This window comes from Agrilus planipennis, unplaced genomic scaffold (assembly GCF_000699045.2).
Source record: "Agrilus planipennis isolate EAB-ADULT unplaced genomic scaffold, Apla_2.0 scaffold101, whole genome shotgun sequence".
In the NCBI taxonomy this organism is placed as follows: Eukaryota; Metazoa; Arthropoda; class Insecta; order Coleoptera; family Buprestidae; genus Agrilus; species Agrilus planipennis.
Genome location: NW_020438899.1, coordinates 778,576 through 796,371, shown reverse-complemented (window position 1 = coordinate 796,371; position 17,796 = coordinate 778,576). Strand labels below are relative to the sequence as shown.

The following is a 17,796-nucleotide window of genomic DNA, read 5'->3' as shown; positions in this document are numbered from 1 at the left end:
GGTAGAGGTAGACCTAGATTAGATTAGTGGTGGCAAATAATTAAGGATATTAGTTGTTCTAACTTATGATGATGATGATACTGAATATTCCTACTTCTTATTTTGCTGTTGTATCGAATATCCAAAGTTTATGACCCGTATGTACCTACATGAAGTTAATTCATTTTTTAAATTAGCAAGGAAAATTCGATTTTTAATGTTTTAAAGATAAAAGTAGGTAAAATCTTTATTTATTTCCAATTTGCTACTTGCTTACAGAAATATGGTAAAATTTTGCAAATAAAATTAACGGGATCTAAAATAAAACCTGAACTACATCACTCACAAATAACATACATATACATAAGGCAGCAGTTTTTATTGCCAACTCAACATTAACATCGTTATTTGAATAAAGAAAAGTATAAGCAAACTTGTAGGAAAATTTAAGTTCTTACATGTACTGTAACTTATGATTAAAAAAAGCAGCGTTATTAAATCTGGATACACATTCCTCCAGACTTTAAAGTCGTACTATCAGCACTGTTTGATATGCATTTACGGCTGTATTTTATAATGTTATCTACCACGAATGTTATTTAAAATGAATTTTTGGTCTTTCTAAACCATTTTCATGATAGCTTAAAACAGTAATATGATAACACACTTAGTCCATTCCACAACAATTTCACTTCAGTAATAACATTTAAAACTGTTATCCCATGCCAACTTGGATGTATGTATATCTTCGTTATTTGTAAATTATACGTTTTGGTAAAGAAGTAATTTTTATTTGTGCTTTAAAACAATAAAATCGAATGGTCTCAGTTTTTTTTCGGATGAACAAAATCGGTCTTGACCTTAGTCTTTGAGAAAATGCAAGACAAAACCAACACCACGACCAAGACCGAACGAACAAGACCAAGGCTAAAACCAAGATCGAATTATCAAGACCAATACTAAAACTAAGACTAAATATGCAGGACCAAGAAAAAGTACGCAAGACTAAACGAAAAATTATGACTTCAGGTGGAATTATGAGTTAAACTATTTGAAGCAACTTTAATATAGTCTTTTCTCGGAACAAAACAGTTCTAGTATTTGAAATTTTCAGTTTGTTTTACTAAATTTTAACACTAAATATAAAAAAAATTGAAACTTTACCACTGTTTGAGAAAAGGGGGATATACAAGAATTTCCTCGTATTAAGTGTTCTTTGTTTCTATGTCTGGACAATACACAGTTAAAATACTTTTTACTAACTTTTTTTATAATTTATACTTCTTTCAAGTACATACCTTGTACTATTTTGTTCGCTAAAATATCAATTAATGCTTAGGAGGAGAGGTCGATTTATGCATTGGAGTTCTTTAGTTTCATAACTGTCACAACAATCGACACTATTTTCTTTAGAAGTCATGACAAGCTCGCATGTATGACAGAAAATTTCAACATTTAAGACAATTATTTGTGCTTAGAATTATTAAAAAAAAAAGTATCAAATTAAATGAGCAGGACAAAAACTAATGCTACAAGTATTTGAGCTAGACCAAGACCAATCATCACTACGGACTACCTATCTAATGAAATTTTGTTTGTACCCCCCTTTTAGTAAAAAGAAAATGATTACTAATTATTGAGGACCCCTAAACATCGACACTACTGAAAGGTCAATTATTAACTGGAAGGATTAGCAAAAAAGCATTATGTCTAACGACTTTGCAGAGTAAATAAGATGATACCTAGTCTTTCGATTGACGCGAGTAAACGAAAATTCTTGAAGCAAATCTTTGTTCTATTTTGCATGCCCAGGATTTATTTAAAACTTATGTTTTTTTTGTGGAAATTTGAAAAACACACTTACTAAAAACGTTTCAGTCAATAACATGGGGTTAAGTTGGGAGAAATCTAAAACTACCTTTTATAATGATTCAATTTACTGTTGGTTCCAGGGTTTATTTCAACAATCTTTTTTAATCAAGCTCTAAAAACAGCGGACTGTACAAACAAATTTTATCTTTGCAAAACCAACTTTATTAATTTCAAAATATTGGAAGAAAACCGGTTAACATTTTAAACCGATTTTGTTTTTTTTTTTTTTTTTAGTTTACCATCAGTAATTTGATTCAACAGTCTTATATTTCCCATCTCTGCAGCCCGAAAATTCGCTGAAGCAAAACTGTCTCTCAAATTGACTGGAAAAGAGTGATATAGAGTTTCTTGTAACTTTAGGCGTTTAAAACCTTCACCCAAACAAAGAACGTTTCATTTTCTGGCACTATCTGGAAACTACAATAATTCGCAATTCAACGGTCATGAAAGCGTGTTTTCCATTTTTTGGTGTATTGTTACATTTAATCGATTCAATGTTAATAAACCATTGTTTGTTGGCATTATTCTATACAGACATGCATAATGTTACGGTCGTACAAATGCACGTTAAAGCATTTTGAACTTTCGGGAGTCATTATACTTCATAAATTTGAAAAATAGGGCAAATACGTACATATAAACAGGTTATCTGCATATAATGATGTATATTTAGTTTTGTGATTATTGCGCATTCAAAAAGCAAAAACGCTGAAATAAATACACACTTTTTTACTTAGGGGGCATCCAATAATTACGTGAGCTCAGAATAGGGGTCCAACAAAATCTCACCAAATCTCACCGAGGGGGAGATAATCGAAAATCTCACGTCAATTTCAACAAATATAAAATATTACAGATATTAAAAAAAAAATTTTTGAGTGTTCATTTTGCCCTCCAAAATAAATTTCATGGCTATTAATATCTTGTAGTACGAGAATAATATGAAAAAAAAAGAAAAAAATACGTTGTGGACGAAAGTTTGGAGTGGATAGATGAAGAAAACGTAGACGTTTCCAGTGACTGTCTTCCTGCACTACCAGAAATCCCAGATGACTGACATGTGTCCAATTATTTCGATCGAAAAAGTACACGAGTCTCCATGGATTGAGGGAAAATTAAAAACAAAAGTGTTGTTGTAATCTGTTTATATTTTGAATTTTATTTAGTTTAAATAAATTAACTACAGTATACCTGAACAATTTATTATTTTCCCGAATAATAAAAATAAATTAAGTTTAAAATATTTTTAGCGTCAATCTCACGTAAGGGGGGGAGAATGATCGAAAAAGAATTCACGTAATTGGTGGATGCCCCCTTACCTATAATACATTTATAATACAAGGGTAATCCAGAAAGTAACGCAACGGTTCTTTTATTGTAGGTTAATAATATATCTGAACAGAGATACGATTTAGTTGATATAATTGAACGGAAAATATTTTTTACTCTTAACTTGAGCTTTATTTTTACACCAAATAGATACCTGTTTCGGTTTTCTATTTTCAAAACTTTTAAAGCACAATTAAATATCAAAATCTTTATTAAAAAGCATGTTTATATTGGACATGCCTCTCATGGAAATTTAGCCATTGTTGAGCAAGACTCTTTTTAGGACAACAATTCTTCCACTATAATACTTTTTCTTTTTTTACGATAAGTATAGATCAAGTAGAAGGCAAAACTTTCACCGAACATAGAAATTCCACATTTCTTTGTCTGCATAATCTTTTTGTCACACTAGCAAGAATGCATAATTTGAATGCGTGTAGAATATATCATCCCTTCTCTAAAAACTAACCGAACGTTCAAAATCGTAAAACCCTTCAAGCGCTTTAAATTGCATATATCGGACTTAAATTAGTTTATTATTTATATGAAAAGATGAAGCTTGGAAAAACTTTGGCGGTTGTTGTAGAACAAACAAAATGGCTCAAAATTCCAACGCCAAAACACGACACTGTAGTTCACTTCAGTCCCTGAAGAAGGTAACCTTGTTACCAAAAAGTGCTTCGGACAACTACAGTGTCGTGTTTTGGCGTTGGGGTTTTGAGCTTTTCTGTTTGTTCTGAAAAGATGATAGAAACTGCTTCCACCATTTTCTTACACCACGTAATATTTTTATACAAATCCATCTTTCCTCGCACTTACAATCCAACATTATTTTCTATTTTTTAATATCCGCTTTAAATGACTCAATTCACTTCCATTCTCATTCATCAATTAATAACATTCATCCCATGTCCCAACATTGTCACATCCCCCAATACATGTTTTAAGTCCTCATCCTCTCTTTTACATATCCTACATTGCCTCTGTTTTTCCTTTTTCCTATTATTTACAACCCCTTCTCTGTCCTAAATCTTGCTACCGCACTTATTCCACTGCCCTCTTCTAAATACTGTGGCACCCATTCTCGCTAATACTCTTGATGCTTACATCGATGTCTTCAATGTAATATAAATTAGTATCCCTTTTTACTTAAAATGAAATATACAATGTAGGCACTTAGTCCCTTTTTGTTAGGTTACTTCCTATTTTCTTAATGTCCTTACATGCAAACTCAATTTCTTCTTCATTTCAACAGACACTTTCTTCTTAATTAACTTAATTTTGGAAATTAAAAAATAAACAAACATGTCAATTTGCAGCATACGGTAAAGAAATCGTTTTAGAAAAATGTCACAGTTTTAAGTTACGAACTTCGTTGAAATGAACAACATTGTTACTGCAGTAGACAATTTCAAAAACGAAAATTCTGTTAACGCCTCCAACGTAACGTTTTCAATACCATAAATGACATTGCCGGGGATGTTATTTCATTTTTTTGCGCATTTCAATATAGGTAAGTACGTAGTGTGTGTAACGTACACTTTACCTTGAAGATTATAGACATACATACATATATTTTACGTACCTACTACGAAAGTATACAAATACACCTTTTTAAATGTATGTATTGTATATATTGTCGTGGGTTTACGCAAATCCATACAAACATATGTACTTATTTGACTTTATATTTACGTATTGGTAATCAATTAATTCTTTTAAGTTTTTAAAATAAGTTCATGCGCGTTATTGTTGTGCCTCGAGAATATTAAATATTGTAAATGCTGTTTTCAGAATTGTGTACATGTAGAACATGGTACTTATGGGTACATATATATCTGCACATGATATGTTTGTTAAATAGGCAATTCCAAGAACTTCTCAATTAAATATTTACGTAAGGAAGGTCGATATCGAAATTTGGGGGACTTAAGACTTATGCCATTTTAATCATACAACTAAAATTCATAGAACCCCTTACGTGTTATTTGCGTCAATATTCAATAGTCAATGTACTATTGATTCCCAGTTTTCTGATACGAGTACTTATAATTAGAAAAAATAGCTGAATATTTAATAGTAGTATGTATTTAATAGTAGTATAGTATTAAAAGCCATCAGGGAAGAAAGAAAACTGAAAGTGAGTCCTATCTAAATAGAAAGTTGATGTACGCCTACATACATCTTCCCAAAAGCTGTTGTAATAGTCTCATCGTAGCGCTACAATCGTTGAAATTTCCCATAACTTACTTTTCCCTTTTATAAACTCCTGTTCCCGTTCCGGTACAGACACGTAACCTCTAGTCCGTGCTACATCATACGATAACCGTCTTGTATAATCGAGCTGTTTCTTTTTTCCTTCCTTGTCCCTAGAACCACCACACACTGCACCCACTAGGAGTAACAAATACAACAGGTAAACTATTCCCATTCCCGGGAGCAACATGTTTCATCCGCGTTATGAGCTTTCTCCAACCGTCACATGAGCTTCGATGCGTTTATACCGTTAAAAAATGGCCACTGTTATTGTTTTGTTCTTTAACGCACAATACTTTAGAGCTGTGTTGTAGTAAAACATTCTGTTGGTCGACCTGATGGGGCCGTCTTGGATCGCAGGCGGCCGAAGACTGACTCTACCAGCGCCTACAACACATCACCTTGGTTGGTTAGTTACCTGTGTACAGGTGACTCTCAAACTAGTATGCTGCGTTACCAGTGTACTACGTTATGTGTATAGCAGTATGTATATGCTTGTGTGGTATGTTGTTGTAAAACGTTAACGGCAAATTTTAGTTTTCATCTCTTGGTACTGTATATATAGTTAGTACTCTTTAAACAATGCATACGCAAGTTTTAAATAAGAAATAACAATTCATGAAGAAATTTCAAGACTTCGTCTAATAAAAAATCGATTTTCCGTAATGGAGGAGAAGAAGGTATTCTTTAGGCGATATTTAACATAAAGCCTAAAAGAATATTGATCCTTGATTCTTACAGAGAAAGCGATTAGTGAACACATTAATCAACCTAAAGTAACAATCATACCCTTCTCTACATTTTTAATCCAAGGGTATGCTTAGATTTGCAGATGATATAGCAGTATTAGCATCTAGCAAGGAGGAGTTAGAGATAGCTTTAAATAAAATGGATGCGGTACTGATAAAAGAGTATTATATGAAAATAAATAAAAGTAAAACAAAAATACTGGTATGCAAGGGAAGAAAAAGGAGAGAAAGAGCGAATATAAAGATAGGAGGTGAAGAATTAGAAGAAGTGGTCGATTTTAGCTATCTAGGAAGTCAAATAAGTCAGGACGGAAGGAGTAGTAGGGATATAAAGCAGAGGATACCGCAGGGTCCAGTCGCCTTCAATAAAAAGAAGTCACTTCTATGCTAGAGAACGGTTAATTTAGAAATTCCAAAAAGGTTGTTAAAGGTGTGTTTGAAGCGCAGCGTTGCACGGGTGCAAAACAAGGACAGTGGGCGCGGCGGAAAAGAAAAGGTTAGAGGCGTTCGACATGTAGTGTTATGATAGGGATACCGTGGATAGAAGAGGTTAGAAATGAAGAGGTATTAGAAAGAGTAGGAGAAAAGAGGACTCTATGGAAGTCAATAAGAAATAGGCGAGATAGGTTGGTAGAACACTTTCTCAGGCATGAAGGTCTGGTCAGAGACATATTAGAGGCAGAAACGAGAGTTAGGAGGGGTAGAGGTAGACCTGGATTAGATTACTGTTCGCAAATGATTAAGGATGTGGGTTGTTCTTGTTTTAGGGAAATGCGAAAATTAGCTCAGGATAGGAAAGAGCGATGGTGCGTGTCCAAACATTCTTAGGACTGACGACATGATGATGAATCCAATGGTAAAAGCATATTACTTTATTTTTTTTTTATTATAACCAAAATAATTTTTAACATTATGTGCCTAAAAAATTACAAGCACGCCCTTATTTGTCCATCACAGCCGCTTTTCCGAAAATGTTTTGATGGACCCTTTTCAAGTAGGACAAAGAAACAAGGAAATTTATTGCGTGTTTTTTTTAATTATTGCACTATCATAATAAATGATATTAGGGAGGCCAGCCAGTGTCTCCGATACTTATAACATGAACACCTTATTAAGGTTATGAGGACTTACCCGGCTTTTTGCATGGATGATGAATAAAGGGTGGGCCATATCGTTGCAAATTTTAACGTACACGTATAACCTAAGTAAGCTCTAGTTCCGTGATAATATTAGTATATTATGCATCTAGGGAGGAAAAGCAAGGAACATCTCAGACCACATGTTTATTAACCACTGATTTAATATATGCACATTATGCCATTTTCCCCAATCCTTGGGCAGGAAATGAAATTTCCTTGGGCAAGCAATATAGCAATCATGGTCATCGAGAGAGAAATCGAGAGAAGTCTCGCTAATATTTTTACACCATTAAATAAAAACGCCGTATAATGTTGTAGTAAGTTGGTATTATAATTGCCTCGATAAACATGTACCTACATATATTTTAAAAATTTATTTAGTTCTTCTAGTCAATTGCATTTATTATATATTTATTAACACTATCGCAAAAAACGCGTTTCTCGACAGCTTAATGTAAATTAAAAAATTGTATCGCTCTTAGCGTGAAATTGTGTGTTTAAATTATGCTTTTGTTTTATATTAGATATTCTTATTTTTACGGAATAAAAATAACTGTAACGTGGTGTGCATGGTTTCAAATTTTCATTTTCACAAAACGTTTTGGATTATGTTGATTGCTTGCCGTTTTTTTAATTTTATACGTTTGAATAGGTACCTTCTTCTACTTTTGGACGCACGATTTGAATAATTGAAGACGTAGACGTGTCCAATCACGTAGCAGTGTTTATGACTGTTTCTGCAACGCTGAGGCAAATACAATACCTACACTACGGAAGATATGTTAGCCTTCAGGGTGACCCTACTCGTACACATGGGTCAGAACGGATTATGAGGTTATGATACAATGAAGTGTTCAAAAACATACATGTAGGTGCTTTTTTTATTTGTATGCGGCATATTTTCGTGGATATTACCAAACATTTTCGCAAAAAAACATTAGCTCTCGTTATTTCCATTAATGAAATTAGACGTTTATCTAATCATAAGAAGATTATAAACGAAGTCTAAGAATAGGTACTTACTTATCGTGAGTGAATATTGTAGGGTTAAATTTATTGAGAAGTAGCATTCCAATCGCAAGAATCATTTGAAAGCTAGCTGACCAAATTTTTGGTAGATAATAGAGGACATCTTTATCAAGAATGTAATTTATTAGTTAACTACCTACTTACTGCACAAAGCTTTTAATGGTCCATAAGGTTAGTGACTACTTACTGTAGCAGACTTTCTCTTGTAGGCGCTGGAGACCTACAGGGGGCCAGCAAAGGTCCTAGAGTGTAGAGGTCCAGACTGCAGAGTATATTTTTTTTAATACTATTATGTAACTGCGTTTTAATACTCTTATTAAAACAGTTTTATTGGAAAAAGGGAAAGACTCATATGACTCTATTTCCAAGGGGGCGATAGAAATTAATAAATTCTCAAAGTGGCTATTGGGATCCGTCAAATGGGAGGAGCCTAAAAACATGGCGCCGATTAGGGAAAATTTATCGTAGTTCGTATAGTGTACCGTGAAATTTCTAAGATTTTAAATTACGATAAAATGATAAGTATTAACACAATATGTGATTGGGCTGGCACAAAGCCTCGGAAAGGAAATTTTGTTGAAGGTGAGCGTGGTTTTAATGCTAATCACATTATAAAATTCGGAAATAACAAATTCCGTCAAGTTTACTGCCTACTTTTTACAAACTTCGGATTTAAAAAGTGATTCACGTTATATAATTGGTGAGGTGATTCTGGGTGATTTAAGCAATATCATATCAATGACTTGCACGTGCAAAGCCGATTTAAGAGAACGTTGCAAACACATTATTGCAACTTTGTTGTATTGCAGCAGGTAGGTTCTTAACCTCAAAATACTTATATCGTATCATTAGAATTGTGTTAAATCAATTACACAGGAATAAATAATTTCTCACTTTATAATTTTAGTATGATTCTAGTTTTAAATATTAAGGTTATGGCTGATGGTAAATACTTGCTGAAATATAATCATGTGCATTAAAATGACGTGAACAAATTTTTATTCCGGAATTCACTTCTTTGATACCTACTGCTTTCATCCAAGCTTCTATTAGTTTACTTTTTTCTCTAATTTTCCGAATATATTTTTTACATATATAAAACGGTTAGTTTTTATTGGAAAGTAGTTAATGTAGGTGAAGAGTGAAAATCTATGTCTGAAGTGCTATTGCCGCTTTTCACTGAACGTATTAACTTTTTATTTGATTTGACTTTTTAACGTGTTTTATTATTTTAATAAACAATTTAACAATTTGCATGCACAGTTCCTATGTAAATTTTTCCCTCATTCGAGTTATAAATTTTGCCACCAGATGGTGTATGCCTATTTGACGGATCCCAATAGACGAAATAATTTTGAGAACCTCTGAAGTATAGTAGTACGTAAACTTTTACTTCTACATCTCCTATAGTAGGAGTATAGATTGTTTTCATTTTTATTATTTCACTGTTCACGTGACACTCCTGAGGACATTTGCCTAACATAACAAAACTGCTGAAAAAAAAAACAGCGTATTACCTACAGAAATTGTATATAAGGAACGTGCTAATTTTATAAATTGTTGGCATCAAACTACACAGCTGAAGAAGATAAGAAAGTGTTGTAACAGCGTTTAATAAAATGACAACAACGTACTTTATAGGTACAAGAACGTACGACTTGCATACTAATGTGAAATATTTACCGGACCCGACTGTGCAAGATTATACAAAAATTGCAGATGATCATAATTGTTGTAACGTAAGAACATGTAACGTAAGGGTAATACTACAATTGAATATGCTGGCGTGTAATAACGAAAGAATTGTATTTTTTTTATATATTTAAAATTCAAAAACACAATTGCTATTAAATCATCATCTTATAATTATTGGGTACACCTTCCAATTTATATAAAATACAAAAAATTCCGCATGTACGTGTGTACACGTGTCTAAAGTTTGGTCTAACAACGTGGTTCTAACACTAACAAAATTTGACAAATGTGGAGATTAAAGTACATCTGTTAGATTTCCTTGCAATTTTTGTACGTTGTACTATTTATAATTCGTCTAAAGGTGTATGTTTGGAGCACGGCGTTGTACGGGTGTGAAACATGGACAGTGGGAGCGGCGGAAAAGAAAAGGTTAGAAGCGTTCGAAATGTGGTGTTATAGGCGGATGATGAGGATATCGTGGGTAGAAAAGGTTAGAAATGAAGAGGTATTAGAAAGAGTAGGAGAAAAGAGGACTCTATGGAAGTCAATAAGAAATAGGCGAGATAGGTTGGTAGGACACTTTCTCAGGCATGAAGGTCTAGTCAGAGACATATTAGAGGCAGAAACAGGAGTTAGGAGGGGTAGAGGTAGACCTGGATTAGATTACTGTTCGCAAATAGTTAAGGATGTGGGCTGTTCTAGTTTTAGGAAAATGCAAAGATTAGCTCGGGATAGGAAAGAGTGGAGGTACGTGTCCAAGCAGTCTAAGGACTGATGACCTTATGATGATGATGATGATGTACTATTCGTCAGGCTGATCAAGAATATCTACTATTTCAGAAAGTGTTATCCTGCACATCTTTCATGTAAGTTTAGATAGGGGGGAAGGGTGTTACACATCTTGGATAATGTTTATACAATATATACCCCCTATCCTTCTCACTCCCCCTTTAACTTCCACCCAATTTACATGAAATATTTGCGAGATGGCTTTATCGATGTCCCGCAAATATTACATGGATGATTAACATGATTTTTAAAAATTCATGTAATACATTTTTAAATAGATTTCAATTTATTTTCAAAAATATCTTCTGTTGGTATTCCCCAAAAAAAATTACAAAGGAAAGAGAATGTCAATCTTATCATCTTGCTTTTAAAATATGAAGCCATGACCCACTGCATCTCATTGTTTATATCACGTCAATTAATCATAATAAATATTATTACTTATTACTATGATTAGACCCCATGTATGAAAAACAATCTTTCTATTTTGGCAAAGCTAAGTTACTAACAATAAGCTTCATGAAATAGAGAAATATTTAAATCAAACACAAAATAATCTCATTCTCATCCTCATTTGTACAATTTAAATACTTTTTATTTGAATTAGATATGTATAGAACTGTACAAGTTTACCATTTACGAGGGTGGATTGATAAGTTTCCGGCCTGACCAAGAAAAACAAGGTTTTTAAAAATTTTTTTTTTTTATTTCTCAACATAATCTCCTCCAAGGCTGATACATTTCTCATAGCGGTGTTCCAGTCTATTAATGCCATCTCTATAGACTGATTCGTCAAGCTCCTCAAAATAACCATTTACAGCTTCGATTACTTCTTCATTGTCCGCAAATCTCTTACCGCCAAGCCATTTTTTGAGATTAGGGAACAGAAAATAGTCACTCGGGGCTAGGTCTGGAGAGTAAGGAGGGTGCGGCATCAATTCAAACTTTAGATCGTTGATTTTAGCCGTCGCAACGATTGACGTGTGCGCTGGTGCGTTATCGTGATGAAACAAGATTTTTTTCTTCGCCAGATGAGGTCGTTTAATTTTCACCTCGTGGCTCAAACGTTGCAATAAGTCTGCGTAGTATTGACCAGTGATAGTATTACCCTTTGCAAGGTAATCAATGTATATAATACCTCTTGCATCCCAAAAAACAGTAGCCATAACCTTGTTCGCCGAAAAAATTGTTTTTGCCTTCTTTGGAGTTGGTTCCCCTGGTCCAATCCACTGTTTAGACTGTTCTTTGGTTTCAGGAGTGTAGTGGTGGACCCACGTTTCGTCAACGGTTACGAATCGACGCAAAAATTCGCTTGGATTACGCTTATACAATGACAAATTTGCGGTAGAAATGTTTTTTCGAATCAATTTTTGGTCGACTGTTAGCAAACGCGGCACCCATCTTGCACAGAGCTTTTCCATATGCAAATGTTGGTGCAAAATATGTTGCACACGTTCATATGACATCTTACAGGTCTCAGCTATCTCACGCACTTTCAATCTGCGGTCTCCCAGCACTATTTGATGAATTTTTTCGATCATATCTGGAGTTGTGACCTCAACGGGGCGTCCTGAGCGAGGCCCATCAGAGGTGCTCACACGACCCTTTTTAAACTCGGAAACCCACTGCTTAACGGTTGAATATGACGGGGAGGATGTCCCCAGTGTTGAGTCCATCTCTTTTTTAATTTCCTTCGGCGTTAACCCCTTCAAATAAAAGTATTTGATGACAGCACGATTTTCCTGCTTTTCCATTTTTACGAAAACCACAGAGGCGTCTTGTTCAGCGTGCTGTCAAACCTACACTAGCAAGGAGATCGGGCTGAAACTATAGCTACAAGCTATCCAAGGATGGTACTATAGAATGTCACCTCAAGGTAGGCCTAGTGGCGTCATCTCTTGGTTAGGCCGGAAACTTATCAATCCACCCTCGTATTTAACAAAAAAACACTCCTGCCTATCTTACATTATCTTCTTTAATTGAGATCGGCTTGCAAAATGAATACTGTGTTTGAAACAAACAAAAGAATTTTTGTGAGGTTCAAAAGAAGTTTTAAAATCTTTTGAAGTCATATAAGCTGTTCACCTGCCGCATTGGGTCAACCTTTCTCCTTGATTTACAGTCTTGTGGCTAAAATTAATAATTTTTCAAGTGGAAACCCTCTTGACGTTTTGTTAGCTACGTCGTGTCAGTACCGAATTCTGCTCCAACCTAACTACCTACCTATTTCTACCTGCCTGAACGTAGGTATACCTTATCAGACTATCTTCAAGGAACCGGATTCCTTAGTGTTGTATTACCAGTGTTCTAACAAAATCAATTTTAAAAATCAACCGTCGGTAAATTTTAACTTTTATTTCCATGTTGACTTGTAAAACAACAACAATCATCAAAGGATAGTCATATTTTATGAAATCTTTCGTCGTCTAAATAATAAAGAAAAAAGATTAACAATAGCAGGAATTTCATTATCATTTAAGTAGTATAATATGTTCTTATTCATTTTAAACAGAATGGCATGTACCTTTTACATTTTTAAATTTCTGTTTTGAAATCAATTGCTACATAGTTATGGATATTTTGTACTTAAAGTTTACCTTTCTTAAATTATTAAAAACAAAAATTGCTATAGTTCGAATAAAATCGTGGATAGAAACAGACCTGAACAAAAGCGGAACCAGAACGACAACAATGGAACGAAACCTGTGGCAGATTTTAATTTGATTGCAATTAGTTTAAATCTTTAGATTAGCGTATTCCATAGCATAGATTACGTTATCATGACACATCACTCATTTTGTTCATGTTATCTTTTCCTACCGTAACCTTATGATCCTAATCTAACCGAACTTTAACCGAAAGTTATTAGAAGAACGGAAAACACAAAAGAAGCGACCATGTCCTTCGGGATCATTACCTGCAGTTCTTCTCAAAAATTATTAGGTACATGTTCTTCTGCAGTGTTGACAAAACAGTAATGTATGAAAATAAATAAAAGTAAAACAAGAATACCGGTACGCAAGGGAAACACAGTAGAGAAAGATTGAATATAAAGATAGGAGACGAAAAATTAGAAGAAGTGGTTGATTTTCGGTCAGATAACTCAGGGTGGAAACAGCAGTAGTAGAGATATAAAACAGAGGATAACAGACAGTAGAGTCGTTTTAACAAGAAGAAGTTATTTTGTGTCCGCGAACCAAAACTCTAGAATTTACCCTACCTAAAATAAATAAAAAAATATAAAAAAATAATTAGTCTTTATATTTCAACCAAGTGTTATCCAAAGATGTAAAAATTTGAAAATTTTAAATACTAAAAATGTTTTGTTCCAAGAAACGGAAATATTGAAGTTGCTTAAAATAGTTTAACTTCGTTTAGTCTTGTTTTATGGTTTTGGTCTTACATATTCAGTCCTGGTTTTAATCTTGGTCTTGTTCTTTCGGCCTTGGTCTTAGTCTTGCTAGTATAAAGACAGTTTTGGTCTTACTACTCTTGGTTTTGGTCTTGCATTTTTGACCAATTTTGCTCAACAGTAGCTATAAAGTATAAACCAATACTCACATAAAAATATGGTTTTAGTTTAGCTTAAAAGTTTACCTGTTACATTTAGGCAGCAACGTCGACCGTGAGGATGTTTTTTATACTACATAAATAAAAATACCAATACAGGTACAATAAAAATTCTCTAGAAAAACCGACTATCGTTTTTATATTTAAGTCACATTAAAGCTACACGAAGGGTCCATTAGTACATTTATCACGATCGTAACTTTGTGGTCTTTTATCGGAACCATTGAGAAAATAACTTAACTAGTCGTAAGCTTACTTAAGTTCATAACGTACTATAAAAAATACTTTACCGTGCTAATGGATCCACTGACAGGCTCGAGATATTGTAAAATCGAAAAATATTATATACCTATGTGTAAAAGTATATAAATTTACAACTAATCACAAGACTTGTACCAAATACTAACTAGAATTTGTCATGTCTAATTGATCAGTTTCGAAAATTTCAGATTTAAGGTACCTGTAACATATACAGTACGTGGTATGCATGAAAAACTAAAACAAGATTTAGGAAGACTTGAATGGGACATTGACAAAAACTTCATACTTTCTTAATAAAATCAGTTGTTTACGTCTCATGTAACACAGAACTAATTATTTTCTAACAATTTTTACGTTACTTAATTCGGAAATTATTATTTCTGTGTTACGTTCTGCAGAAGTGATAAACAATATATGATAGATAGTCAAAATCACGGTGTTAAGATGCGAAAGTAATTGACATAACAAAACAATCCTAACTTAACCAAATCTAACATTATCTTACTTCACTTTATTACAAGTATCTGCTGCCTTCGTACTACCTACTAATAATATCGAATCCAGAAATTCGGACTGCCTATACTAGCATTTACTTGTTTATAAGTGAAGCTGCTGTTTGGGAAACTTTTCGTTTCAATGCTGTAAGCTGAAAAAAAAAACTTTTGGGTGTTTCATTCCCACCAGCCAGTAATGCTGGTGGGCGGGCAGTCCCTCCGGACTGTGCCGGAAGGTAGGGCGGAATGAACTCTGCCTGCTTTCAGGAATCGTGGGAATGGGTGGGTGGTGGTTCGGGTGAGAAAGTTGAGGCGGACAAAATGAAGACAGAAGAGAGTGAGAGATTATCTGTGGAATATTACTGTCTCAGCATTTGCCTAAGTGATCCAAGGAAACCACAGAAAAACTTGGACCAAGGCAGACCGTAAGACCCGGAATCGAACCGGCGTCCTCCCGAATGCTAAGCAATGGTCTAGACCTCTAGGCCATGCCGCTCGCTGTAAGCTGTAAATGTGGTTGCTTTTATAATTGTAAGAGTAGAGAAGTGTACAAGAAAAGGCAAAACTGTACCAAAATACTTTACGAATTGTATAACGGATACGGATAACGGAAACATGGATACATTTTCTCAAAGGATTCGGATTTACAGCCTTCGAATACAATCAAAATAATGAATTCGGTTAATACTTAGCTTTAATTACGTGAAGTTCTTTTGCATGACAAACCGTAATTTTGACTTTTAGGGATTTAGTACTTTTAAGATACATTTGTTTTAACATACATTTCGCGGTATATGTTGTATATCCAATTAATATTGTGTTATGTAACGCGAAGATAATTGAAAAATTGTTTATACTCCTTTGTGTATCGCGTGAGTAACGGCATCATCAAACCAGACCTATCTATGGATTTCCATACCTCCGGAATCATAATTATTTTTTCACATGTATGCAATGTTGATAGACAGACTTGCTGGGACTATTTTCAGGTATATTTCAATAATAAATAAATAAAACTTTTAGTTACACTATTTATAACTCAAGAATGGATGAACCGATTTGGCTGAAAATTGGTGGGGATGTAGCTTAGAACCAGGAGACGGGCATAAGATACTTTTTATCCCGTTCTCGTGGAAAAAAGTGGTATAAGAAAACGCAACTGACATGGCATGATAAAACGCAACTGACAGCAGAACGAAAAATTTATCAGTCAAAATATCAGTCTAGCCGTTCTTTTGTTAAAAATTGGTATAACAAAACGCAACTGACAGCTAAACGTAACGTTGCCTATGGTTAAGTATGGTGTTTTATTTATAGTCAGATTTACCTGAAACTTGGCTTTAATGTTTTTTCAAATAAAATTAGTGATAAGTATACATACCTATTTCAATATTTTACAAAATTCTATCGCTTCAGGAAGCTGAAAGGGGTTTGCAAAGATTGCATGTTTGTTTTTGGTCCGATTTACTTGAAACTGGTTAAAAAATTCAATATCTGTTAGGGGAATGAGTGGTGCAGAGGAGTTTAAATGGAACATACATTATCTGTGGTTATATTTACTTGAAACATGGTTTTAATGGCCTCTCATTTAATTTCTAAGAGATCTCTCTCGACATTTAAAAAAAATCAATCTCCAAAGGGGGGGAGGTGTTGAAATGTTTTGTTGCTCCTTGAAATTAAGCAAATATGTGTTTTGGAAATTTTTAAAAATCAACCGTTAAGAATGAAATGTTGTTACTACGTTTGTATTTGAAATCTAAGATGGCGAATTACATAAAATTAAAACGTTGTTAGGGTGAATTGAAAGGTTTTATGGAGAAACAATATCAATTTCTGCGAGCAAAGCCGCGCGGAAAAGCTAGTACAAAATAAAAAATACCTATTTTTATCATACATTGAAATACGTTTTTGAGAAAAGCATTTTGTATTTTATTTAAAATACTTTTCCAAACGTATTTTCTATTTGTAATATGCAAAATAGATTTTTGCTGATAAAAGTTTTGCTGGTATCACCGATTAAACATTATACAAAATGATGAATGAACGTTGCTCACATTGACCATTGAAGATATTAGAAGCTTAAAATAGGGACAACTAGACATTCCATGAAAGTCTTCTAATTCTTTAATTGAAGAGAGCCCAAAAAATTCTGAACTCCTTGGAAATGGATAATCTAAAATATTGGATCGATATTGTTTTCCGGGTTCAATATCATGGTCCATGGAATTTCCAAATTGATATCAGCACCTGCCAAATGGAACTTCGAAATTCTCTTAATTACGACAAAACAATCCGCAAAACAATATCAACTGATAAACGCCAGCTGTGTAAAACTGAAAACCACAAATTGCAGTGTGCTAATAAATAAGAAAACGATTCGAAAAACATCAGTTATTAGATAAACCCAAGGCTAGAGAAACTATGGATTCCATTTCTTTCTCTCATTACAATGTGTAAAAGATCGGAAACAAAATGGGGTTGATTGGGATTGATATAAAATGATTAATGTTGATTTTACATCAATAAAATTACTTGCAACCCTATTTTGGCTTTGATCTTTCACGCTAAACAAACTCTTTTTTCTGATTAAAACGGGTGACAAAAGCAAATATGTGTTCGATTTATTTATTTCAA

At 33.8% G+C, this 17,796-nt stretch overlaps 1 protein-coding gene across 2 annotated transcripts in view; it reads right to left on the bottom strand.

Moving 5' to 3' along the window:
* LOC108735607 (epidermal growth factor receptor) overlaps positions 1-17,796 on the bottom strand; it is a 199,700-nt gene that overhangs the window by 15,815 nt on the left and 166,089 nt on the right. The window contains exon 1 of one of the 2 annotated variants that reach the window (XM_018467644.1): positions 5,431-5,821. The exons of the other annotated variant lie outside the window; for it this stretch is intronic. Within the exon in view, the coding sequence (XP_018323146.1) occupies positions 5,431-5,626 (196 nt within the window). The 5' untranslated portion in view covers positions 5,627-5,821. Of the gene's footprint in view, positions 1-5,430; positions 5,822-17,796 lie in introns of those variants that run through there. 2 annotated transcript variants of the gene reach the window in all.